Here is a 25,305-nt window from a genome sequence, read left to right as displayed (position 1 = left end):
TCAGGACCCACATAGCACCTTAGGAAAAGACAGGACCAGAAAGGAGTGAAGCACACTTTTTGTTTAATTCCATGCATTGGTTTGCTTCGATCGTCACTCCCGTTCCCCTCACCGTACAATTGCTCAGTACAAATGGAGCTGGCGTCCTAAACCACAGGGAGCGGGGGACTGACAGGACTGGAGACCCCGGGGAGACAGATGAGGAAGCTCATTTTGAGACTTAACCACAGGAAAGAATTTGCTCCAAACTGATAGGAACTCCAATTATTGCAATAAAGAATCCAAGTGGTGGAGAGCCGCCCAGGTGATACGGTCCCTAAGGGCCATCTTCCTAAGAGCTGGCACATTCTGACTGTGGGGCCCTCTGCGTGGCACCATCGGAGGACCCTTTCTGCCAGGACACCAGGCAGCAACCTGGGGCCAGGGGCCAGCGCTCCCGAGTGCGGTGAAGTGGCTCCAGGGAGTAAGCCTGGCATTCGGCTGAAGGTTTCCTTACAGCGGCCTTGCATCCACGTAGGGGCCTGTCTCTGTGAAATCCTGCCACGATGCCCTCATCACGTGACAGTTAACAGAAGCCTTACCCCAACTCTTTGGAGGTAACCGTGTTTCTCAAAGCAGTGCTTTGAGAGCTCCCCTTCTTCTGCCATTTGTCCCTGAGAAGTGTTCCGGGTTCCAGAAGGGTCTTCCACTTGGCAACCTTGTTCATTCCAGTTTGAATAGGCGCTTGCAATATTGGCAGTAGCATGCAAACAAGCCGACTAATGTAATTCTTATGTGCTAGTCTATGAGGTTGGTAACATTGGTGGTAGGAGTATACTAGGGCATTTATTCTATGAAATCAGCAAAGAAGAAAAATCTTGCTGCCTGGAAAGGCACTAAATTCATACCGACAGTACAAGTCAAAGTCTTAAAAAGAATATCACATTGTTTTGGTACATTAGCCTCACGGAGTCTAAGAAAGAAGTAACTGGGACTTAACGTATTAACTTTGTTCATAGAAGGGGAGGGAGGAACATGCTTACTGAACACAATGAAATGATGTAAATGCAGAGACACTTTGGAATTCCATTCATCAGTGATTGGAAATTACTCAGTTGGAATTGTCATCCAAAAGGGCAGTGGGCGGAAGCAAGTGGCCTTTTTTCCTGCCAATGGTGCTGATGCCCCAACAGCCACAGGGTGGGCTCCATAAGGAGGACACTGGTGTGATCCTGTCACTCTCCCTTCAGAGCTAACTCAAGATATCAAACCACCTTGAGAAAATTAATTATGAGCTTAGGATTGGGATGCCAAAACAGATCTCCCCCTACACACCAATTCCAATCAAGTGGTAGTTGTCCCCAGTGCCCTGCTGTGAGAGGTTCTGAGGCTGTGGAAAGAATATGACGATCAGTAAATAACACCAGTCTTGGGTGTTCAAGGGTGGAGGTGGTAGATGGCGGTATGCAGTAGTAGTTTGGTTTCTGGTTTCTTTTTCTAGTGGAAAAACAAAACACACTATACTGCAGAGCAGGGCAGGGCAGGAATTCCTTGGGTTCCAAATATGTTCTCTTCTGGAGAGTTCAGTTCCAGAAAGTTCAAGTGGGAACATTTTACGAAAAGGGGGAAAACTTGAGATAAAAGGGCATGGGGATAAAAAAGTAAATTATTTGATCAATAAGGCTGCATTCACATGGAAAGGATGTCAATTCTTCATAGTAGAGGAGGGCATTTAAAATTGGGTTGGTACCAGGAAAATCCAATACCATCACATCTATTACCTGGGGTGAGAGGGAAAGTTAGCAAAAATGAGGCTCTGAAATGTATGTCTAGTATTTACTAAGTCCTACTTTAAGAATCCTTAATTCTAGAAGGATGATTTGTTGATACTAAAGTTTTTAAGTATCTGAAATTCAAGTAGGCTGTACCAAATCATCTTACAGCAGAGCTAGCTAGCATCGCTACCCTTTTTGAGTAGGAGCTCCCACAATCTTGCAAACAGGTTGAAACTTCACTGGCGGTAAGGTCTATTATTTCAAAGTGGATGTTGGCTTCTCAGTCCCTCTGCTAAGCCATTTTAATAGGAATTGTTATCAGAGGACATGATCTAGAAATAGATGAAAATCAGAACCAAATGTTCATCTGCAAGACAAAACCCATTATCTTGCAGTCAGTCAAAAACAGATGCTAAATGAATGTGAACGCTCATCCCAAGGGGGTTAAACTTTCAATCAACACTGAAGCTTGAAATCATAGTCTTGTGAGGCTCCTTACAGCATGTTGCATGGTCCTGAGGACTGAAGAATCCACTCTTCGATTCCCTGAGCTCTGGATGCAGCACTCTTCAGATGACTGTGAAGTTGTTCTCAAAGAAACACACACCGATTCACAGCTGTCCTGGTTAGCTCAAGGCAGGCAGTGAAGGGCCAGGCTGGGATAGAGAAGGCTTTTCACCTAGACTATGGACACTGTTCTCTTCTGAAGCCTCTAGTCACTTCTACTAAAAATAAAAATGTTCAGTGTGGAACTTTATGCAACTCTTGACAATACGGTGAATGACTAAAGATTCAACACTGTCTGCTAGCCTAGCATGCTCATAACAGTAACCCAGATGGGTATATATGGCATAATCATGACAGGCAGTCAAGATGGTAACTCAAAAAAACATCAAAATTATGAGGTATCAGGTATCAGATTTTCTAGGAAGACCATCACTGAAAGGTGCTAAGACAGAAGCTGACCCTCATGTTTCTCTTTTGCCACTAGAGGTGGCCAAGAACTGGACGAGCTGAAGTGTGTTTTATGCTAGAGAGAAAGAGGATGTAGACTTGTAGCCTCTCTGTTCCCAGAAGCAACGAAGCAGAGAGAGTCAGAGGACAGTGTGGGTCTAAAGTCCAAGGATGGAAACTCTGGCCTTTCGAGGTACCTTTCCAGCCCTATGACCCTCTAAGTGACTAGGCCTCCTTCTAGAATTTCTCTCATCTTTTACTGGATGACATCACAGCCAGGCATTTTATGTCATTTTGTTTTAATGTTTCTTTGCTATTCCCAGCCAGGAGAAAAAAAAGGGTTTGGTGCTATGGGACCCGATAGGAAGGAGAGGACAACCTGCTGCCCGCTCCCGGCGCTGCCTGACCTACGGGCCCCGGGCGGCAACCCCCTAGGTCAGTTCCTCCCAGGGCACTAAATAATTCTCTTTTTGCTTCTAATGTAGTCCCATGATTTTATTTCTTAAGAAACTTGAGAAAGTTTACAGCTTTTGAAGTATTTGTCCATCCACTCAGTCATCTGCCCACCCAGGAGCTTTTAGGATCAAGTCAAAACCACAGTGTACCCACCGGGCTCCAGGGCAGAACCCGCATCCTCAGATGATTGTTGTTGCACACAGAAAATGAGGGAATACAACTAAGATGAATACCAGGGAGCTCCCAAATGGCAGTTCCATTTTCATTCCTTCATAAAGATCATAAAAAGCCATCATTACTCATGGTTAGCAATACACACAATCATTGTGCTACACTGTAAACCACACCTTCTGATCGACAGAAAATGAGAATAATTATTATAAAATAAAATAACAATGATAATAATGCCATAACTTAAGATCTTTCATGTAGTCCAGCTACAGAATTTATACAAAATGGAATAATTTAATGCAAACAATACTGCTCTCTGTATAAGTTAAACATTCTCCTTCATCCTACCTAAGAGCTATAAATTATAGACACTAAATTTTAAATCAATGTCTCAACATAAAATGTAAACAAATGGAGGGATCAAACAAGCAAAAGGAACTGCTCTAAATTCCCTCCGCCTTTCCTTTTTGGCTGATGCAATCAGTGACACCGAGGGAAGGGGGGGGGCAACAGTTTCATCTGTGTTGGAAATAGTTTAATACCTGTATGTGTAAGTCTTTCCTAATGTCCAATGTGATGCAGTGTCAAAGAGTTGAGCCAGGGTCTTCAGGTCTTGAGCCTAGAGAGGTTATTTGACAGTAACCTTTGTTGGAGAAAGAGACGGAAACTAGGCCAACACCTGTTTTTATATAAAATTCTAGATAAAAATTTCCTTGAAGCCAAGGCACCATGAAGTACCTTGGGGTGCTTTTCAAAGCCCAGGACCCCGGAGCCAAGCAGGACCTCATGCCTTGGACAGTGTCAGATCTTTCTAACTGCTGCTCGGCATCAGTTCTTTCCAGAAATTTCCAAATCCAATTGTTCCAAACTGCATTGATCCGGAGTGCAGTAAAATACACTTTACAAGTTGCATTTAAGGAAAATGCTGTTGTGGGGCGCCTGGGTGGCTCAGTTGGTTGAGCGACTGCCTTCAGCTCAGGTCATGATCCTGGAGTCCCGGGATCGAGTCCCGCATCGGGCTCCCTGCTCAGCGGGGGGTCTGCTTCTCCCTCTGACCCTCCCCCCTCTCATGCTCTCTGTCTCTCATTCTCTCTCTCTCAAATAAATAAATAAAATCTTTAAAAAAAAAGAAAAAAGAAAATGCTGTTGTGGTGGGAAAGGGGTTGCCTTTTGCCAGTCGCTTCTTTTGTCTTTATGCCTGCTAGGGGTAGCCGGGCCCTAAAGCTTCCCGGATGGAATGAGTTAATGAATGAAAACGAGGGGGGTGGGGTTTGCGGTTGGACACTGGACAGACTCACACACGTGCTAGCTGCCTTCAAAGTCTGTTCTGTTTGAATGAATATGACTCTAGTAGACAAGCAACCTGGTTTCACAGAGGGGCGGTCCCATCTTCTGCACGAGGTGGAACTGAGACACTGTTAGAATGTACTTTCACAAATTCCACACTTGCTTTTCTAATACTGTTGTAAATCCCCTTTTTCTCTTATCAGCACCCCACCCCCCGCTTTTTTTCCTAAAGGAAGTGGTCAACAGGTGGAAAGGAAATAGGCTACAAGAAAATGGCACTTGAGTCTGAAAAATCAACACACTGGTCAAGGTCACATGTTTGTCAAGGTCATGACGATGACAGCATTAAAAAGGGAAGTATTTGTCAAAGACAAGGTCTGACGCTATCTGTAAGTCTCACTACCAGATGCTGCTTCAAATTTTTAAAATGAAATCAGCTTCCACAGGTGTAGTTGTCTTTTTCCTCCTAGAGTAAGCACATGCCCTCAAAGGCCTTGGGTGCAAGTATCTGGTCATCAATCTTTTCTAGGCCATTTCCATCACCTGTTTGGACAAGCTGGTTGAACTTAATGTGGTCTGTTCACAAGTTACCTGGAATTGCTTTTCCTTTGTTGTTCTTTGTTTTCTAAAATAATCCATATGTCTTGCTCTGGCTCTTCTTCAGTCACTTATGGCCAAAAAACTGGTCCCCTGTTCAAGTAGCAGTAATACCTCCTGGCCCCACAAATTCCCAACGATGTTGCTCCTAAAGTCCACTTCTTTCTTTTCTTTCTTCCTTTATCTCTCACTCTCTTTTTTTTTTTTTTGCAAGAATTATTGTCTCTCTCTCTATATCATATATAGTTCACTCTTTACAGTACAAAGTGTTAAAATGTCAAACAAAAATAAATATCAATGTTACAGTAGCTAGAATATTCAATAAAATAGATCCCTGCCATTCTTGATTGAAATGTTCAGTGAGACTTAATTTCATTTGGATATTTTTTTCCAGAGATTTGCGAAGTCTCATGTTCCTGTTATTGCAGCTCATTTCTAGGGGTAAGAAAGATGGGGCAGCTCTCTTCCCAGACAAAAAAGCAAGGAGAGAGGGGAAAGAGTCTGGGGGGAGGGGGGGAACGATCTGAAATGCCAGTATAGTCATGAGATCTTCAGGATGGGTTTTCCTCCATTACCAAGTAGCAGAGCTGTAGTGTTTATTGGTCCTAACTGTGGCATCAGAACACTCTCCATCGGAAGAGTCACAGTCCGATTCTTCAAACTGCATAGGATTCTGCAAAGTCGAGACAAAATAAAACATTAATCCATTTGGGCAATCATTTAGTAAACACGTTTCGGACACCTCCCACATGACAGGCACCATACTGGGTTGCTGGCTAAGATAAATGAGCCCAGGTCCCGCCCTTGCCGGGCTTCTGGAGAAAGAAGACCTAGAGAGGTGATGACAGCGATGATCTCTTAGCCTAGAGAGATGATGGCAGTTACAGCAGGACCACCTCAGCCCCGCTTGCAGAGTGTTGGCTATGATCTGGGCACTGCTGTAAGGGCTTTATGTCTAGAAATTCACTTAATCCTCACAAGCACTCTAGGAGACAGATGCCGTCATCACTCCCCCTTGCAGACGAGGGCACTGACCCACAGAGAGGTTAGCAGCTGGCCCAGCATGGCAGCCAGGAGAGAACCCCGGCTGGGCTTGGCATCCAGGCCGTCGGAGGCTGGGTGTGCACTCTCGGCCACCATGCTATCCTGCCTCCCAAGACAGGGACAGTCCTGTGCTGTGCAAGACCTCGAGCGTCCCATGTGCTATGAGAGCATCATCCAGGGGACGGTGGGACATGGAGGAGCGAGACGGGGTCAGGAGCAGGTGATGTTTGACCTAATCTTAGAATGAAGGAGGCCTGAGCCGTTCGATGTTTGAGTCTCACTTGGGAGACCTGCCCTGACTGGGGAGCTCTGTGTATCTCTGTACTCTACTTACTTCTTGGAGGCACCTGTTTTATCTCATATACTAAATGATAATTATAAAGGCCGTAGGGACCCAGGCACGTTCTGACCCCAAAGAGCTACAGTGAGGAGAGGAGGAGGGAGAAACCCCACCTCATAGCCACGTTCCTCTGCGCACAGCTTGCCCAGAGACATCTGCGTCTTCACGCGGCGCACAGCGCACTCCTTGTCAGAGAGCCCGTCTGAATGCGAGGATATCTCAATGGGGATCTCTGGCGTCTGGGACAGCAGGTCATCTAGCTTCTCCGCCAGGTGGTCTTCAAGTTTGTCCGCTACCTCATCAGGACTGTTGGAGTGGTCGCTGGTATTTCCCTCCTCTCCATCAGACACAGAGAAATTCTCAGAGCTAAAGGTGGAATACGACTGGCAGCTGCTGATACAGCGATGGGGCCTAGAACCACAAAGAACCAGAGGATCTTCACCACAGGCACAACTGCTGTTCTTCCCTCGCCTGTCAATCATAGCCTCGCTTCCCTCGCCTGTCAATCATCGCCTCGCCGAGAGGTCATCTAGGTTTCTCCCGACCCCCGAGGGAGATTCGAATACAGATAGATGGATGCTATTTAATTTTAAAGCAAAGGAGAAGGAAATGTGACTCGCCCTTTTCATTTGGTTTGTATGTTTATGTGGCTAAACACTATATTCCAAAGCCGATGGCTACCACTGGTCTTTGAAAACCTCAGCCGGTCGGGTCACAGCGTGCACACACACGCATGGTGTGGAGCCGTCCTGCTTCTTATGCACAGACCTCTCAGATTCTTACACGTAAGAGAGTCTTGGGAGATTCTTGGCCTAACTCATTTCCCAGACATAAAACTGGAGCCAGAGAAGGAAAGTGGCTTGTTCCAGGCCACATCACCTGAGAAGGCAGAGCTGCAGCTTGGGCTGGGTCTACTCAGAGCCCGCTCTGTGTCATTCTCTACCTCTCCCTCAACCCCAGCTGCGTTGCCTATTGGGCATGGCAGCCCGGAAAGGCCAAGTGCCTTTGCCCTGTCAGCTGACCCCCAGTGGGGATGAGCTTGGGAGGAACATTCACTCTGCAGCTGGGGGCACTGCCTCGTCAGTTAATGGCTCATTCCAGTTAACACATGAGTTTAGCTCAGATGAGGCCAAATCTGTGGGGGGCAGGCAGGGGGCGGGATAATTTGCAAAAGTTCATTTCTTTCCCGTTGTTTATAAGTAGACTAGTAAATAAGAATGCTGTTAGCTTACATTGGTTTCAAAACAAAACAATAAAAGAAGACTGCCTTTTTCCTCTGTCATTGTCTGATCTTTCTGTATCTCTTAGTACAAAGTGATTTTGATGGCATATGATCTGAGGCTTGCCACTGACCAGGCCAGGTGATAGGCTGAGGTTGGGAGTGGTGGTGGTGGTGGGGGGGAATCAAGGAACCTGAAAAGAGCCCATGCGGGAAAGGGAAATTAAAGTAGGATTCATACAACATCTCAAGGCTGGTAACAGAAAGGAGATAGCGAGAAAAATGTTATAATATGAAAAGCAAAACCATGCAGTAAAAACATACAAGTAATTTGCAGCTAAGAAGGGCAGGAAGCCATTAAGTGGGCTGAGTTCATGGTGTGTCATGGGAACAAAGCTGGAAGTAATGTAACTGTGATGTCAGTAGAGTGAGTTCAGAGAATGAAAAGACATTTTACTGGGATCCAATCTCACTGCGTAGGAGAAACCAAGGAGATAATAAGGTAGCAATAGCAATGTGGCAAGAGTAGCTCAGGGGATGAGAACAGATTTCATTTTTGTGCAGTGTGGGGACCCAGAATACAATTTACCAAAGGAGTCTCTTAGTTTGCAGAGAATTCCTGTTTCTGGGCAGGTACACAAGCCTTCCTGGAGGGTTCTTAGAGCTTTACTCTTCAAGAACAGACCGTGTACTGCAGAAAAGGCTTTCTTGGAGGAAAACTAGCTTCCCTACTCCTACATGAAGGCAGCTCTTCTTCTAGAAGTAGGGGGATGTGGTCCTTCTTAAATTTAATCCTACCAGCAAAATTATTCTTTCTGGCTAGGCAGGAAGCTATTTTTAAGGCTGGGCTGAAGGACAACTCAACCTAATTAATTATACTTAATTTGAGGCATACTATCCAAAGGCATGGAGAGTACTATGGACTGAATTGTGTCCACCACCTCCCCCACCCCAATTCATATGTTGAAGCCCTACCCCTAGTGTGACTGAATCTGGACATAGGTTCTTAGGAGGTAATTAAAGTCAAATGAGATCATAAGGGTGCAGCCATAATCCCATGGGACTGTGACCTTATAAGAGGAAGATCTCTTCCCTTCCCTTCCACACCCCTCTCTTCCATACCACCCCTCTCCCCCCACACCAGCCCTGTAAGGACACAGCAAGAAGGCTGCTGTCTGCAAGCTAGGAAGAGAGTCCTCACCAGGAACCCTGATCTTGGACTTCCCAGCCTCCAGAACTGTGAAAGATAAATTCCCATTATTTAAGCCACCAGCCTGTGGTATTTTATTAGAGCAGCCAGAGACTAATACAGGAAGGTACACCAGAAACTCATCAAATTATCCACAAAACAGCATGGCCATCTCTCATAAAATGCCCACTCCATTCTCAATTGTAACCCTGAATTCGAATTTATGTTCCTTATCTTGAAGTTCCTAAGAAATGAATTCTGATGAACTAGGATCCACCATGCATAGTGAGTGGCCAAAATGTGGCAATGGGAAAACAGGAATGGTGAATTCGAATCTCCCGATAAGGTGGTGGTTCAAAGGTGACCTATGACTGAACAGGAGGTATGCCAAACTCAGGATTTTCCCCATTACCCGGAAAGCAGTACATGTGTTTGTTGGTTTTACCTCTGTCTTCGTGGAAATTCAACTTCACTATCTACTTCCCCTTCTTCCTCTTCAGAGGAGTCATCTCCACTCTGAGGAGAACAAGGAGAAAGAGTTTTATCTCAATCTGTCTCTCTTTCTCTCTCTCTCTTTCTCTCACACACACACTCCTTGTAAAAGATTTAATTATAATCAGAAGGCACTGAATAGCAGTTTGCTGAGTGTCATCTTTAAACATATATATTTTCAGGGGAGCCTGGGTGGCTCAGTCAGTTAAGCATCTGCCTTCAGCTCAGGTCATGATCCCAGGGTCCTGGGATCGAGCCCCACATTGGGCTCCCTGCTCAGCGGGGAGTCTGCTTCTCCCTCTACCTGCCACTCCCCCTGATTGTGCTCTCTCTCTCAAATAAAATCTTAAAAAAAATGAACATATATACTTTCATTCAGCAACCTTTCCTCGGTGTCCATGAGGACAGGGTCTGTCCTAGATGCTGGAAGACACACAGAACCGAGTAAATGAGTTTTGCCCTCCAGTAGGTAAGGACTCCATGAGACTATCCAAGGTGAGTGATGGGGAGGGGAAACTAGAGAGAAGGTCTTGGATTTGGGGGCAGTCTCTTGTAATCATTGTCATTCATGGTTCCAGGCCCTGACATAGGGACTCCACCAAGAAGTGATCTTTCAGTTCTTCAAAACCCAACAACTACTTTTTCCCTTCTATGTACCAATCACCTTTTCACTAATATTATAGTTACTATGCTCATTTGCACTGCTAAGGCATACATTATTTGAGGGTGAAACCATATCTTGTACCGTATTTCTCATTTCACCATGAATACAAAACAGATGCGTAGTGCATTATGGAGTCAGCATGTTGGTAAGGATGGGGGAGCTCTGGTTGGGACATCTGAGGCCTTGGGATTGCCAGGGCTCTGTGGTTGATCTGGAAGGCTGGATAAGTGTCTTGTCTGAGAAGATGATCTTCCTTCACAGGGAAGAGTCCATCTCTCTTCAAGAACATAAGAAAAGCCAAACTTAAAATCAACTGTCCTTACCCATAGAATCATGATGCACTGGATTAGTACCATCCATTGTGAGGTGGGTAACTGGGTCCAAGTAATTATACCAAAGGTTGAGGATAATTTACTTTTAAAGTCAGTTTTAATATACCATCACTCTTATCCATTTGTATTCTGATATGCTTCTTTGAGTAGAAAGGACAGGCGTGGGGTTATATTGACTGCCAAGATGAACATTTACCCGAGGCACCGTGGAAGTGGATCTCGGTCAAGAGAAGTTGAATTGCCTTGTGGGAGTACTTTTCCAACGAGGCCAAATGTATAGGGTGTGTGCTCCCTGGCCTGCCAGCCCACAGACATCAAAATGGCATCAGAATGGTTCAAAGATACATGTTCCTCGAGAGCGGACTGGGATAACTGCTAAAGGGTACAGGGTTTCTTTTTAGGATGATGAAAATATTCTAAAATTGGTGATGACTGCGTAACTGAATAAAAGAACTGAGTGGTACATTTAACGGGAGAACTTTATGATACGTGAGTTATATCTCAATAAAGTTGTTACCAAAAAAATACACGTTACTGGCCATATAGGGGTGGGGGAGCAGAGAACAGATTAACCCAAATTCACCACCCAAAACACAATTTAATCTCTGGGAATGCTTTGTCAGCAGCAGCACTGTATGTGGGGGAAGAAATACAGTTCTGAGACAGTAGCTCTGAGCCTCAACTTTTTTTTTTAAATTGAAGTATAGTTGATTTACAGTATTATATTAGTTTCAGGTGTGTAATGTAGTGATTCAACAATTGTATAATTCTCTGCTTGCCAAAATAAATACAGTTATCATCTGTTACCTTACACAGTTATTACAACATTATTGACTATATTCCCTATGCTTTACTCTTCACCCCTTGTGAGTTATTTTGTAACTGGGAGTTTGAACCTCTTAATCCCCTTTACCTATTTCACCCATTCCCCCACCCTCCTCCCCTTTGGCAACTACTAATCTATTTTTCATATTTATGAATCTATTTCTGGGTCTTTGTGTTTGTTCATTTGTTTTGTTTTTTTTAGATTCCACCTGTAAGTGAATGATATGGTACTGGTCTTTTTCTTACTTTGCTTAGCATAATACCCTATAGGTCCATCCATGTTGTCATGAATGGCAAGATTTCATTCTTTTTTATGGATGAGTATATCCCATTGTATATATATATGAATGTATGTATACACACACACACACACACACACACACACACACCCCACATCTTCTTTATCCATTCATCCATTGATGGTTATTTCCATATCTTGGCCATTGTAAACAATACTGTAATAAACACAGAGGTGCATATATTTTTCCTAATTAGTTATTTTGTTTTCTTTGGGTAAATACCCAGAAGTGAAATTACTGGATCACATGGTATTTCTATTTTTAATTTTTTGTGGAACCTCCATACTGTTTTCCACAGTGGCTGCACCAGTTTGCATTCCCACCAACAGTGCACACGAGTTCCCTTTTCTCCACATCCTCTCCAACTTGTTATTTCTTGTCTTTTTGATTCTAGCCATCCTGACAGGTACGTCAACTTCTTTTAAATGTCTAGTTGACTGAAACATACTAATTTACATTTTAGACCCTTTCATTCCTTCAACTGCACTCCTGATGAATGCTGACGAGATGAAGCAATGCTGAGAACTGAGTGGGTGTTTGCGCTGTACTAAACACTTTTCATACATAATCTTATTTTTAACTCATTAGCAAGATGAGCTAACATTTTTGGAAGGTTGTTACATGCCAGGTCCTGTTCTAAGTGCTTTATATGTATTAACTCACTTAATCTTCACATCAACCAATGAGGCAGGGTCCACTATGCACCCCATTTATAGACAAGGACACCAATGTTCACAGAGATTCTAAGTGGAAGAGCCTTGCTTTGAACTCAGATCTCTGTGGCTGCCAGGTTCACTATGGTAGATTGCCTCCAAGCTCATAAACCCTAGGCAGCCAGTGGGTGAGGAGGAGAGGAACAGGTTTCAGTGGTCGAGACCTCACTGGGTCATGATGGTTATTCATAAAGGCAGTGTTTTCCAAAATATATTGGTTTTTAAAAATCTTTTTTTTTTTCTTAAGTAAGCTCCACACCCAACGTGGGGCTTGAACTCATGACCCCAAGCTCGAGAGTCACATGCTCTGCCGAGTGAGCCAGCCAGGCACCCATCCAAAACACATTGTGAAGAAAGCTAATTCCATGGGATATTAATAGATGTTATTTTTAAAGCCATTACGGCCAAATAGGTGAGGGAAATGCTGGATTAAACAAGGAACCATATGATTTTTTAAAGCCTAGGATTTGTCGATGTGCACTAGGAATCTCCAAGAGGGGACAGAGAATACTATGTTTTTCAAACTTGTTTTATAATGGGATCCTTCCTTCTTGCAACATCCATCAGGACTAGGCTAGGGTAGTTCTAGTTTTGATTACATATCCTTAGCATATGGTTATTTATCTATTTCTAAATTAGATACCTTTGAATCGGTCCTCTGGTTCAGTAGTTCCTAAAGCACAGTCTCTAATCTATCCCTTAAGCAGTGGGGCAAGAGATTATTGAAAGTCAAAGAAACCTCTGTTCCTGCTTTCGTCATCTCTTCCTTTTACAAAATAGACGCACGATGCAGGTTTTCTAATGCGCACAACATGACGGGCTCTGACATCCCGTGCTGAGGCTGTCATTACAGCTTACCTTTTGCAGGGGCCTTGTGTTTCGAGGTAGCATTGGGGGGGTGATGTGATGAGGGATGCCAAGGGATGATGCAGACCTACAGCCTTTGAATTCATTTTCTTCCATTTCCTCGGAACCTTGGGCATCTTCCGAGAGGGGATTGTGTGCTGGTGACTTGAAAAGGTCAGGGCTCCTCCCCACTGGCTCAGCAGAGGGTATGTCTAGGGACCCACACTGTTCTGGCCTGCACTGGAGGCAGGGCTCATAAGGCTCAGCCTGACAACAGCCCCAGGGGCCGGCTGGGCCCTCGTCGGGCTCAGAGCTTCTCCAGCAATCTGCTGCCATGGCCGTGGAGATGAGATCAGGGCTGGAGCCAGGCATCTGTCTTTGAGCATGGTTGCTGAGTGGGCTCCGCAGGGCTGCTGCTGGGCCAAAATATCTCAGGTTGTTGGCGCAGGTCGCAATGTCCTGTCCGTGCATATTGAGTCTGGGATGGTGACTCTGAGACACGGCAGGAGGGGCTTGCTGGTACTGCCGCTGTGGAGGATGATGGTGATGGGGAGAAGGGTACTGGGACGGAGTGTGGTGTACATAAGTGGGATGCGGTGAATTTTCCTGCGCTGGCTGGTTTTTCAAGATCCCTGCGAAGTCACCATGGCTGCCTCTGCTATTCCCTCGGCGGTGGCGTGGTTTGCTCCGGTAGCGGCTCTTGCTGCTTGAGGTGGACATTTTGGGACTTCCGGACAAAGGGGAAGCAGCGGGAGCCACCTCCACACTGGGGATACCTTCAGATCTCAGCAGATCTGGCCTGGGAGGGAAGGAAAGATTTCATTTTAAACAGATGAAAACACATTCAAGTTGGGGGAAATGTAACCCAAACCTTAAAATACACACACCCCTTGAAACAGGAGGCACGTATGCAGAGATTTATCTGACGGAGATGACAGATGCGCATGAAGATGTGTGTTTCCAAGACGTTATGTTATATACTATAGTTTAAAATAGCAGAAAATTAGAAACAACCTAGATGTCCACCTATAGTTCCTTCATTCCTTCTGGATTTTATTCTGTGCCTCACTAGCTGAATGAATTATGAGAAACTCAGTATATAAAATAGATATAGTAAGAGAACAGATCGGTGGTTGCCAGAAGTGGGGGGTGGGGGAATGGGGGAAATGAAGGAAGAGGGTCAAAAGGTATAAACTTCCAGTTATAAAATATCTAAGTCCAGGGATGTAATGTACAGCCTGGAGACTATAGCTAATAGTACAGTTGCCCCTTGGATAAAAGATCCAAGTATAACTTGGATTATACTTGGACCAAGTATAATCTTGGTCAAAAATCCAGGTATAACTTTTGACTCTAAAAAAAACTTAAAAATAGCCTACTGTTGACCAGCTGCCTTATTGGTAACATAAACAGTCGATTAATACATATTTTGTATATTATATGTATTATATTCTGTATTCTTAAAGTAAGCTGGAGAAAAGGAAATGTTAAGAAAATCAGAAGAGAAAATACATTTATGGTACTGTATTGCAAAAAATTCACATGTCAGTGGAACTGTGAAGCTCAAACCTGTGTTGTTCAAGAGTCAGCTGTACCACGTGGTATATGTGAACGTCTCTAAGACATCTCAAAAGTTCTTATCACAAGAAAAAATATATAAAACTATTTGTGGTGATGAATGGATGTTAACTAGACTTTTATCGTGGTAATTGTTTCATAATATATATGTATATTGAGTGGTTATGTTGTACACCCCAAACTAATATAATTTGTCGATTATATCTCATAGTCCCCCCCCTGCCCCTGCCCCAGATATAGTGGGACAGTTTGGGGTGGGGAGAGCAGAAGCCCCGCCTTGCTGGGCTCCCCGTCCTTGTCCTCTCGACTTCTGCAATAATCCCTGACATCTCTCTGCAAGCCCTAGGGTGTCCCAGACCTTGCTTGAAAACCACAGATACAGTCCCACCTCTACCTTATGTGATGAGGAAACCGAAACCCAAGGTGGCTCATGGTCTCACAGTGCATTACCAGCAGAATCCAGACGAGAAGTCTCTCCTAATCCCCAGACTGGCTTATTGGAGATTCAGAGGACAAGGTTAAAGGTGCCGACAAAGCACTCGGGGCTTATTAAAACGGTTGAGTCCGTCAGGTCTAAGATGGGGCCCAAGAGTCTGCATTTCTAACACACTCTCACGTGATGCTGAAATGAGGACCACATGTGAATAGGAAATGAGCCAGCATCAGGCTGTAGGAGATGTGTTTTCCTTCTTTTTTTGGGAGAACAGTTAAAGGCTTGTCTTAGCACAGAAGTCCCAGGTAAATCTGGTATATGACAAGGTGGGCAGAGTATTATGCTGCTGCGAGCATCTTCCTGTCTCAGGTTCACAGTTCTGTGGTCAGCTGGCCACCTTGTGCCACAGAAAGTCTGTGGACTGAGGAGGTCCTGGGGCTTTTATTGAGGCAAGAGAGCCCTCTGAGGCCCAGTTACGGGCATCTACTTACACAGCGACTAGCTATGGTGGGATCTAGAAGGGGCTTGCGGTGAAAGTGTCCTAAGTCAGGTGAAGGCTGCTTTTATTGAACCTGGCAGTGCAAAAATCACAGAATAACAATGATACAGCACTTCACAGTTGACAAAGCACTTTACAGTATATAAAACACTCATTTCCTACTATTCATTTTTCCAATATTCATTTTACAGATAAAGGCACTGAGGGATCCGAGAGGTTAATTGGCTTGTGTCCATCACAAAGGAAGTAAATGGCAGAACTCCTAACTGGCACTCAAGTCTTTTGACATTAAGGAATAGTTCTTGCCCCATTCCAAGCCTCTCCTTATTATGAGTATTTAGACCATTGTATTAGATTACACTCACTTGTAACAGGCTTTGTGGATCCATAATTGAGTCTGATTCTCTTCTTTTTAGTCCCCAGCTGAACCCACATTTACACCTAGGCCAAAGGATGGGGGATGGTTTTCCCTCTCTGATCTCCTCCCAGGTCACTGGACTTCTGACTTAATCACTGGACTGTCCAAATAATCTGTAACTGACATCCTCCAGGGGCCAATCAACTGAGAGCAGAACTCTTTGCAGCTCAAAGACCCATTCCAGGTTGTCTTCCTGCATGAGTTCAGTCAGCTTGTCCACTATGCATCTGCTGGTGATGGCAAACTCTCCCAAACATATTCCTCACAGCCAACAGTAAAAGTCAACATGAGCTCACATTTTGAAAAATGAAACAGTACTATTTTCTCCTCCAAAGCTCTTAGTTTTAACTGTAGCAGAACGCAGGGAGGAGCAAGCAGGTGAACTCAGTCTCCAATTAAGACATTAGAAGAAAGAGGTGTTGGGATCCTCAGAGGGTTTTGCCAGGTGCCATCTGCAATTTCTCAGAACTTAACTAGAAGGTGATCAGGGGTGGGAAGTAAAAGCAAAACTGGAATTAATCCATGTAATTACTCTTTAGTAGTTTAGATTTATATCAGTCATGCTTTGGTAGTATGGCTGCCATTCTGGAAGCCTTAAAATACATTCTTTGTTTGCATTTTGTCATTACCTTTATTCTTACTGCATTTTGCAGTAGACCATTGGGTCTACACCCCAGGTTTTAGGGACATTTCTTTCCTTTACATTAACTTGGCTAGAATAGAATCCACTCTCCACTATTTGGGAGGAATGGGCATCTAGTAGAGCCTGGTAATAAAAACTGACTGGAAGAGCATTCTAATATTAAACTAGTATAAGGAAAATGCATTGTAAAGGAAAGGGCAATCTTCCTTTTTTTTTTTTTTTAACTATTCAAAAACTCATTTTTTAGCACCTGTGATTTGTAAGGTGATTTCACATTTCTCTTATTTAAACTTCACAGAAATCCCATGCAGGAATACAATGAGGGGCCCTACATGGTTAGGTACAGGTAATTATCAAAGCCCCTGCTTTTGTTTTTTGGCAGTGGATTTACAGGCACTTATTACATTATTAAAAAGAACTAACTAAATGAGTAAGGAAAAGTGGGACACACGTGGATCAATGTCGCATAAAACAAGAATTATGATTCACCCAATTCTGTGCACTAGGAGTCAAAAGGAGAAAAAGAAATCTCATGTGTGATCATTATGCCATTTTACCCATGGGGCTGAAAGAGGTCAAGTGACATGGCCCACATCATACAGCTTGTAATAATAGGCAGAGCTGGGATTTGAATCCACGTCTGCCTGGCCCTCAGTTTATTTCTCTTTTCCCTATGCCATGCTAAGACAATAAATATGTACGTCTCAGAGAGTAAAAACTAGATTCCTAGAGTTCATGACACATCCTCTCACTTGCCTACGCTGTTTTATCTAGAGGCAAGGGTGCCCGTGATGAGCTACAGAGTGGACACACCATCACGGGATAATGTATTTTGGGGGATATTTTCCCATTTCTCTGAATGTCAGGTTGGCACAGATGTCTCACCGTTTGGTCTGCATCCCTGATTTATGAGGCGTGCCTTTCCTCTTCATGAGTTTCTCCATGGCATTGGGGTGGATTATTGGACGGACGGGGTGTCGTTTGTAGGTTCCAGGATACTTCTTTTCCACTGCTTGCTCACGCCTGCAGAATGAAAGGAAGAGCCACAGCTCAGTCACTGCAGACAGAAAAGATGGGCAGGAAGTTTTCACAGGCTAATTCCACTCACAGATTCTGGTCACCCTTAACAGATACACACTATTTGAATAACAACACTACAATTCAGGTTAAAAGGAAAAAAAAAAGATGCTCAATTCAACTAATCTGACTTCACTGTGCTCTTCCACTCTCTGGTGCACTCAGGGGCTGACCTTCCCTCCCCCAACATACCTCATGAGAGACACAGTAGAAGACCTACTTAGTTTCAGTTATTGTTTTGGTCGGGACCACCGACCGGGGTCTCCTGTCATTGTCAAGAATCCCTTAAACCACTTTCCTCAGCCACCTTATTTCCCCAGGGGGCAAAAGGCTCCCCCTCATCCACACCAAGCTCTTCTTGAGATTTCTTGAGATGAGGACTCCCTTCCTGGAGCCCTTTGGCAGGGTGAAGTTGCAAATGTCGGTCAAATGCTCATTCCTCTATAACAAACTCTACAGCAACTCCACCCAACTGAAACTTCACCGAGGAAGGGACCTGGGCACAGCACATCCCTTAAGGAATGCTGGGTGAGTGAATAAAGTATCTGCCATTTTAGGTTTGAGTAGTAGCAACATGGTGGAACAGTATTTGGGCTGATTGATAGACCCGACTCAGGAACAACAGACAGAAGTCTGGATACATACTTAATGAGCTCCTTCTCCCGCATTTCTAGCTGCAGCATGATAGCACTCAGTTCCATGTATAAATTATTAGCCCGCTCAAGTTTTCTCTCATAGTGTTCACGAATATCCAGAGCATGCCTATCAAAGAAAAGAGAGGATCAGCGAAGCTGACTACCCTGGGGGAGAACAAAGAACAGTTCTAATGAAATAAGAACCAGGATGGTTTCTCTCAAAAGCATTTGTCTGAGGGCTGTCTGAATTTAAGGATCCCTTGTCTGATGTAATGACTCGGACAAGATGGAGTGGGAGATGGGAAACCAAGCTTTCCCTTGGTTTATCCTTAGGGGCCACATCCAGCCATACAGAATAGCCAGAGGGAGGCACAGATAAAAATCAGATTGTGATTTGTGTATAATGTGTAGCCTTTGTCTGGGTAGCATTGACAATACCTTAATAAGAATACAGTATAATATATTCATGTTCATGGAAACATGCAATTAAGGCTGACCCCCTGGCCCTGTACTTATCTACGGCACAGATCCTGCCTAATACGATGGTTACCTATGGCTACATTTTGTACCCCTCAATCAGTCATAAGCATCTTGAGACCAGGAACTACATCTTATAAAGCGCTGCCTTCCACATCACCTAGGACAGGCACCGAATGAAGAAAGAGCATAGCTCCAGGAGCGCTGGCTGCAGAGATATATTAAAGGAGGATAACAAAGTTACAGGGAGTGGATGGGACAGTGGGACAAAGGAGGGCTCACTTTGGGGGCAACTTTTAAAGAGAATTAACAGGAAGTAGCAGAGGTGAAAGGTGTGTAGAAGGTGAAATGGTGATTCACAAAGCGAGTTCCTGCCAGTATCTGCAGATCTAGGGATGAGTCGAGGTGGAGGAGAGAGCAGCCCACCTGAGCTCTTCTCTGCGCCTCCGAATCAGTTCTTCATCTAATCGGTGTATACAAGTTCCCTCACTTTTGATCTTCTCAAAGTGTTTTTTCACCTCTTCTCTCCATTCAGCCTGGGTGAGGACAAAATAGAATTTGTTAGTACTCGAGGAGTTTCAGCCCCTGATAAAACCATAGGGTCAGGTGCAGGATGGTATTCCCCTACATGTTTTTACTGAAGAGCCTTACAGAATAAACGTTCAGTAAATATTAGTTGATAGCAAAATAGCTCATGCCCCTGTATCTGCACCCCCCCCCCACACCATGACCTCATTTTCTGTATTTAGTCCAACATGGGATGCCATCTCTTTTCCAGTTTCCTTGCCATACTGGCCACCAGAAATATCACAGCCGGCATACTGGCCATCACCTCTGGAACAAGAGAGCTCAGTTTTAAGTGAAGATGATGGCTGAGATGGCCTGGCCAAAAAGAGAGCTCTTCTCACCATCTGGTATAAGTACGTGCCAATGAGAATATGATCGTGTTTAATTGGCACCAGAATTTCTCTTAGGTTTTGTTTATGAAAATATCTTGGGGTGCCTGGTGGCTCAGTCGGTTAAGCATCTGCCTTTGGCTCAGGTCATGATCCCGGGGTCCTGGGATCGAGCCCCACATCAGGCTCCCTGCTCTGCGGGGAGTCTGCCTTTCCCTCTACCTCTGCCTGCCTTTCTCTCTCTGTGTCTCATGAATAAATAAAATCTTAAAATGAAAAAAAGAAAATATCTTGAGAAAATATTTGGAGTAGAAACACAGGGCATGAACAGCAGGACTCGGGAATAAAAACGTAGGGAATTCTACAGGAATTGGGGAGTGAGGGAAAGAACAGGAAAAGAGAAAGAGGAGGAGAAAAGGTATGGCTAAACAATGTAGTAGTTCGACAAAATTTTTAGAATGGGGATGAATACCAAATATGTGATTTCAGTTATTCAAAATGTAAGCCTCTTCCAATTTCCAAAAACTTTAGTAAAGTCTCTGACATTCACCTTGACTTTGGATGAGTGTTTTGTTTTTTTTAGACATCAAGAAAAGGTGCTGAACTTCATGTTTGGGTCAATGACAGGATAAAGATAAAGGAACAACCACAAAATGGCAGGGATGGGGCCCAAAAATTTTAGGAAGGCAGAGTGAGAGTGGCCATGAAATTATAAATCTCCCAGGAATTCACAGACTATGTTAGGACACTGGGATTTCCACAAGGCGTGGAATTCCAAGCCAATTTTATCTAAATTTTAGGGGTTAGAAAAACCTCTGCTGGAATATAGTCTACAGTTTCTAGAAAACAGCTAAAGGAGAAGTCTCCTCAAATTACATATAAATTACAATCACAAGAAGCTAATGAGATTAAGATAATTTCCAGTAAAGGCTAAATGTATAACTAAATGCCTCTAAATATTCTTCCTCTGGAGCTATTCTATTACCTTGAGATTCATGTTTAAAATGATTTCTCTAGATCATGGAAGAAGTCATGCTTAAGTAATTGTGAAATTACAGAAGGTTTCTCCCCAAATTTGCTGTTTATCATTTACTTTTTTTTTTTTTTTTAGGATTTTATTTATTTTTTGACAGAGAGAGAGAGCATAAGCAGGGGGAGTAGAAGGGAGAGGGAGAAGCAGACTCCCTGCTGAGCAGGGAGCCTGACGTGGGGCTGGATCCCAGGACCCTGGGATCAAGACCTGAGCCGAAGGCAGACGCCTAACCAACTGAGCCACCCAGGCACCCCTCTCATTTACTTTTATAAAGGAAATTATATTGTAATTATTTAGAAAGTGATCATCCTGCTTATCTGCTTATAATATGCTAGATCTTCATATATATATATATATATATATATAGACTGACCATTGGAGAAAGATTTCTGTCAGTCAGTTGACTTTTGGGACCAAACCTGCCAAACAACGTCATCAGAAAGTAAAGGTCGTCAGAAAGTAAAGGTCATCAGAAAGTGAAGGTCATCAGAAACTCAGATCCAGAATGCGCTGCCCATTGTTTGGTAACAGTCTTTGACAGTATTAAGCAATGAATGCAAGTTTGGTTGAGCCTCCAGTAATGCTGTTCTTGCAATCATCAGATCAAAGTCTGAAGGAAGAATACCTGAGCTTTAAGAAGCCTAAGACTGACAATCAAGAGTTGTTAGACCAAAAAAAGGTAGGGGAGGGGGCCAGGTTTGGGCCTTAAAGTGTCCTCTTTTATGCAAAAACATATCTGTGGACACCAGTACAATACCTAAAGAAAGGACCAGGAAAAGGAATATCTCCCTCTGGTGGTCAGGAATCAGCGGTCACAGAACAGATTTCTTTTTTTTTTTTTTTTTAATTCTTGAAAATCTCGAGGAAATAAACCTCCTAATATCTAGTTTATGGGAATGGAAATAAAGAGAACCTTTTGAAGACTGAATATTGAAACCTATTAAAAAAGTAGATTTTCAAAAAGAAGTCCCCCCCACCACCACCATGAAGAGGGAACAGGATGTGTGGGAAAACCCCAGGTCCTGATTCATAATGTATTTCCCCCAAAGCTATGGTGTTACTGGAAGAGGTTAATTTTGGAGTTCCATCATGCTTAGAATCTTTACATAATAGGAGCCCCAATTTGCACTTAATCTTCAGTTCAGACATGTCTGGGCATATCTGAAGAAATGGAAGATGGGTAGGCCGGAAGCCAGTTTGCACAGAGACTGAGGTGCCTCTGAGAGAAAATGTGGCACAAGAGAAAGGAGAAATCCTGCATGAACCTGACCTGTAACAAAGCCACCATCATAGGAGTGGAGGAGCATTTCCCAGTGTTTCATTAAAATATCTGTAAAACACTGGGCCATAACCAGCCCTGCTCTGTTACCTTTAACCAAGTGCAACTCAACAGCGAAATTGGAAGAGTCCATTGTGTAAATAGAACAATGTGCAGCTTTGGAATCTTGAGGAGTCCAGAGCTTCAGTTACAGGAGGAAATGGCAGCTCCTGATGGGTGAGGCAGTGCCTTGGGATATGGTGGCATCCAATGGATGCCAGCTGGGCCTATGGTCTTGTAGCAGAAAACTGAGCTAACCCACAAGGTAATACCTCGCAGACACCAGCAGGAGACTGCTGTGTCAGGCCAGTCAGTGAGAAGCAGAGCAGATGTTACTATGAGGTTACTGAGATCCCCACTCTTCACTGGGGATTCCCTCCAAATGCACGTGAAGGGGTCAAGGGAGGGAGTAGGGGGTGCTTCACAAGGTATTCAAGTCCCGGGGAAGCAGGTAAGGGAAAAATCCAGTGAAACTTGGGTTTTTACCATTAGTGGGATCCTTTTCATGTCCTAGATAAGGTCTGGGAAAGGCCATCCCATTTAAAAGGTTTTCGTCTTCTCCAGCCTTCCAGTTATTCAATCAGTAGATTGAACAGGTAAATTCAGAGAGACAGAAAGTAGAACAGAGATTACCAGGGGCCAAGGGGAGGAGGGAATGGGAAATGACTGCTTAGTGGGGTGATGAAAACTTTTGGAAATAGTGGTGACAGTTTCACAATGTTGTCAATTTAATTAACGTCACTGAACTGTACACTTCAAAATGGTTAAAATGGAAAATTTTGCATTATTTTTACCGCAATTTTTTAAAAAGGAAAAAAAGAAGTGGAGCCAGTTCCAGCCTAGCTGCAGGAATAGAGAAGCAGGATGTTGCGGGGCTAAGTAGCAGGAAATCAGAGATTCTGAGTCAGAAAAGACTCAAGAGGTCATCAAGTCCAACTCTTGACTGGCACAGGAATCCTCTTTACTCCCTTCCTGGGTGAGTGCCCAGCCTCTACCTAAGGACCTACTTGCTCGTGATGAAATTGGTTTTTGTTTTTTTTTTTAAGTTTTAAAAATGTATTTAAGTAATCTCTCTACCCCATGTAGGGCTCAAACTCATGACCCCGAGTTCAAGAGTTGTATGCCCTTCCAACTGAACCAGTCAGGGGCCCCATGATGAGATTACTTTTAAGGAGTACAGTTTGTCCCTATAATGAACTTTGTGTGTCTGCAATTCCCAGCCTCTGAATTTCTGGGTGGTCGCAGTGGTACTCAAAAGGGAACCAGACTGGTGCAAAGCAGAGTGTGGGGGAAGGGCTTAGAAGCAGGGCACAAGGCCCACCTAGCAATGGGGATCTGGGACCCCAATGAAATGTTTTCTAACAACTGATATCCAGTGCTGGGGTGCCTGGCTGGCTCGGTCAGCACAGCATGCGGCTCTCGATCCAGGGTTGTGAGTTCAAGCTCCACATTGGGTGTAGAGCTCACAAAAAAAAAAAAAAAAGAAAGAAAAAGACTGATAGCAAATGCAGTTGAATACCAGGAGAAATAGGTTACTGTGTAGGAATGAGAAGCAGCTTTGGCAGAATGGAATACTGTAGTGGAATCGGCTGCTGTGTTCATCTGTGCTATAGAAGCTGCTGAGAAACAGCGGAAGGAGTCAGCTGGGCTCCTGGCAGTACTCCTGATGACAGTTTTGGTGGAAAGTGGAGACCCGTGGCTTCCAACCACGGACAGGATGTGGACCGGGCTCTGTCAGCAGGCAGGGGGAGAGGAAGCCTCAGGTATGAGACTGCAGACTAGCAAAACCAGGTGCTAAATAGTCAGCTCTGTCCCCATCCGAGTGGCATCGAGTCAAAGCACCGTGGAGAGGAGTCCCCCAGCTGCCACCTTGTCCATCTCAGGAGTTCACCAGAATGTAACAACCCAAAGGAGGCTTCATTTCTGTAGCTTCGCGGGCAGTGAATAACATCTTACAATCGAGCAGTTCTTTAGTTTCCAATACAGCTGCATTTTTATCTTCTCATTTGGTGCTAGCTAAAACCCCATAAGGAAGAGAAGACACGATAATCTTCATGGTTTTTTTGATGCGTACGCTGAGGTTTAGAGATTTTAGTGACTTATCCAAGATCGTAGGACAAGGGGTAGACTCACGTCTGTTGCTTTTCTTAGTACTTCAGTAGCTAGTTCATAAAAACTTTATCAGTAGCCAGAGAGGGTCTGAATTTCAGACCCAGAGACAAACCAGCTTGTAAGTACCTGAAATAATCCTAGGAACTGGCACGCATAGCAGATTTGGGGCTATTTAAGGAGAGGTAAAATTTTATGTTGGGAGAAACATGTGGAAGAATTAATATTAAAAGATGCCCAGTATAATGTCTTCCCCTTCCTCTCCTTCCACTTCCTCTCCACTTCATATTCTTGCTGCAAAAGAAACTTTTCTGAGTTCAATCTTACTGCCGCACGTATTGGTAAACGTGAGTTGTACAAATGAGGGTACTGGATGTGGGCACTTAGCCGCACTATGCAGTGCTTTGCACACGGTGGGCACTCAGAAGATGTGGCGCTGGCTTCAGGAGTGACATTCTGGGAGCATTCAAGTAAAAGCGGTTTCCAGTTTGAAGTTTTCCAAGTACACAGTTATACTGTCTCAATGGCTTGTGACTTAGTACTCTCACCAAAAACTGCTTTTCCAAACTGGGGTGTGCATACTTTTATGGGAAAGGAAGCAAAGCTGTAGTTGCAACCGTATCCTAAAGTTTGAAAGATTCCCTAGAAAGTACTCACTATTCTCTTTCATTTCACAAAAGGGCCTAAGTCTTTTTCTGAACACGAACACAGAGATTGGACAGATTGCTTTTCCCGTGCCCCAGACTTACACGTATTTGAATAGATAGGCAATAGTGTTAATAGTTCTCAAGGAGTTTATCTGAATATTTTAAGCCATAAGTCTGGAATGGTCTGTAAGACAGTAAAGGCTAACAGGTACATTAAATTACATTTTACCTGGTGCTAATAGGTGACACACAGAGTTAGGGGAAATGTTCTCTCTGGGCCTAATTCTATCCTGGGCTCTCTGGTCCTTAACTTCCCTCCACCATACTTTAGATTTTTCTCCTTCAAGGGAACAAGGGAAG

The 25,305-nt window shown here is 44.0% G+C and overlaps 1 protein-coding gene across 10 annotated transcripts in view; it reads right to left on the bottom strand.

Moving 5' to 3' along the window:
• Positions 1-46: 46 nt before the first annotated feature.
• MAP3K13 (mitogen-activated protein kinase kinase kinase 13) overlaps positions 47-25,305 on the bottom strand; it is a 168,100-nt gene continuing 142,841 nt past the window's right edge. For all 10 annotated transcript variants that reach the window (XM_081830893.1, XM_081830913.1, XM_081830905.1 and 7 more), the window contains 7 exons: positions 19,369-19,478; positions 18,476-18,592; positions 17,639-17,776; positions 13,195-13,981; positions 9,457-9,527; positions 6,717-7,014; positions 47-5,892 (listed from right to left, as the gene is read on the bottom strand). In XM_081830893.1, the coding sequence (XP_081687019.1) occupies positions 5,791-5,892; positions 6,717-7,014; positions 9,457-9,527; positions 13,195-13,981; positions 17,639-17,776; positions 18,476-18,592; positions 19,369-19,478 (1,623 nt within the window). In that variant the 3' untranslated portion in view covers positions 47-5,790. The remainder of the gene's footprint in view (positions 5,893-6,716; positions 7,015-9,456; positions 9,528-13,194; positions 13,982-17,638; positions 17,777-18,475; positions 18,593-19,368; positions 19,479-25,305) is intronic.

Source organism: Leptonychotes weddellii, chromosome 1, assembly GCF_054177405.1.
Source record: "Leptonychotes weddellii isolate Sample4059 chromosome 1, ASM5417740v2, whole genome shotgun sequence".
Taxonomy (NCBI): Eukaryota; Metazoa; Chordata; class Mammalia; order Carnivora; family Phocidae; genus Leptonychotes; species Leptonychotes weddellii.
Note: the sequence above shows the minus strand (reverse complement) of the source record. Positions and strands in the feature narration are given on the sequence as shown.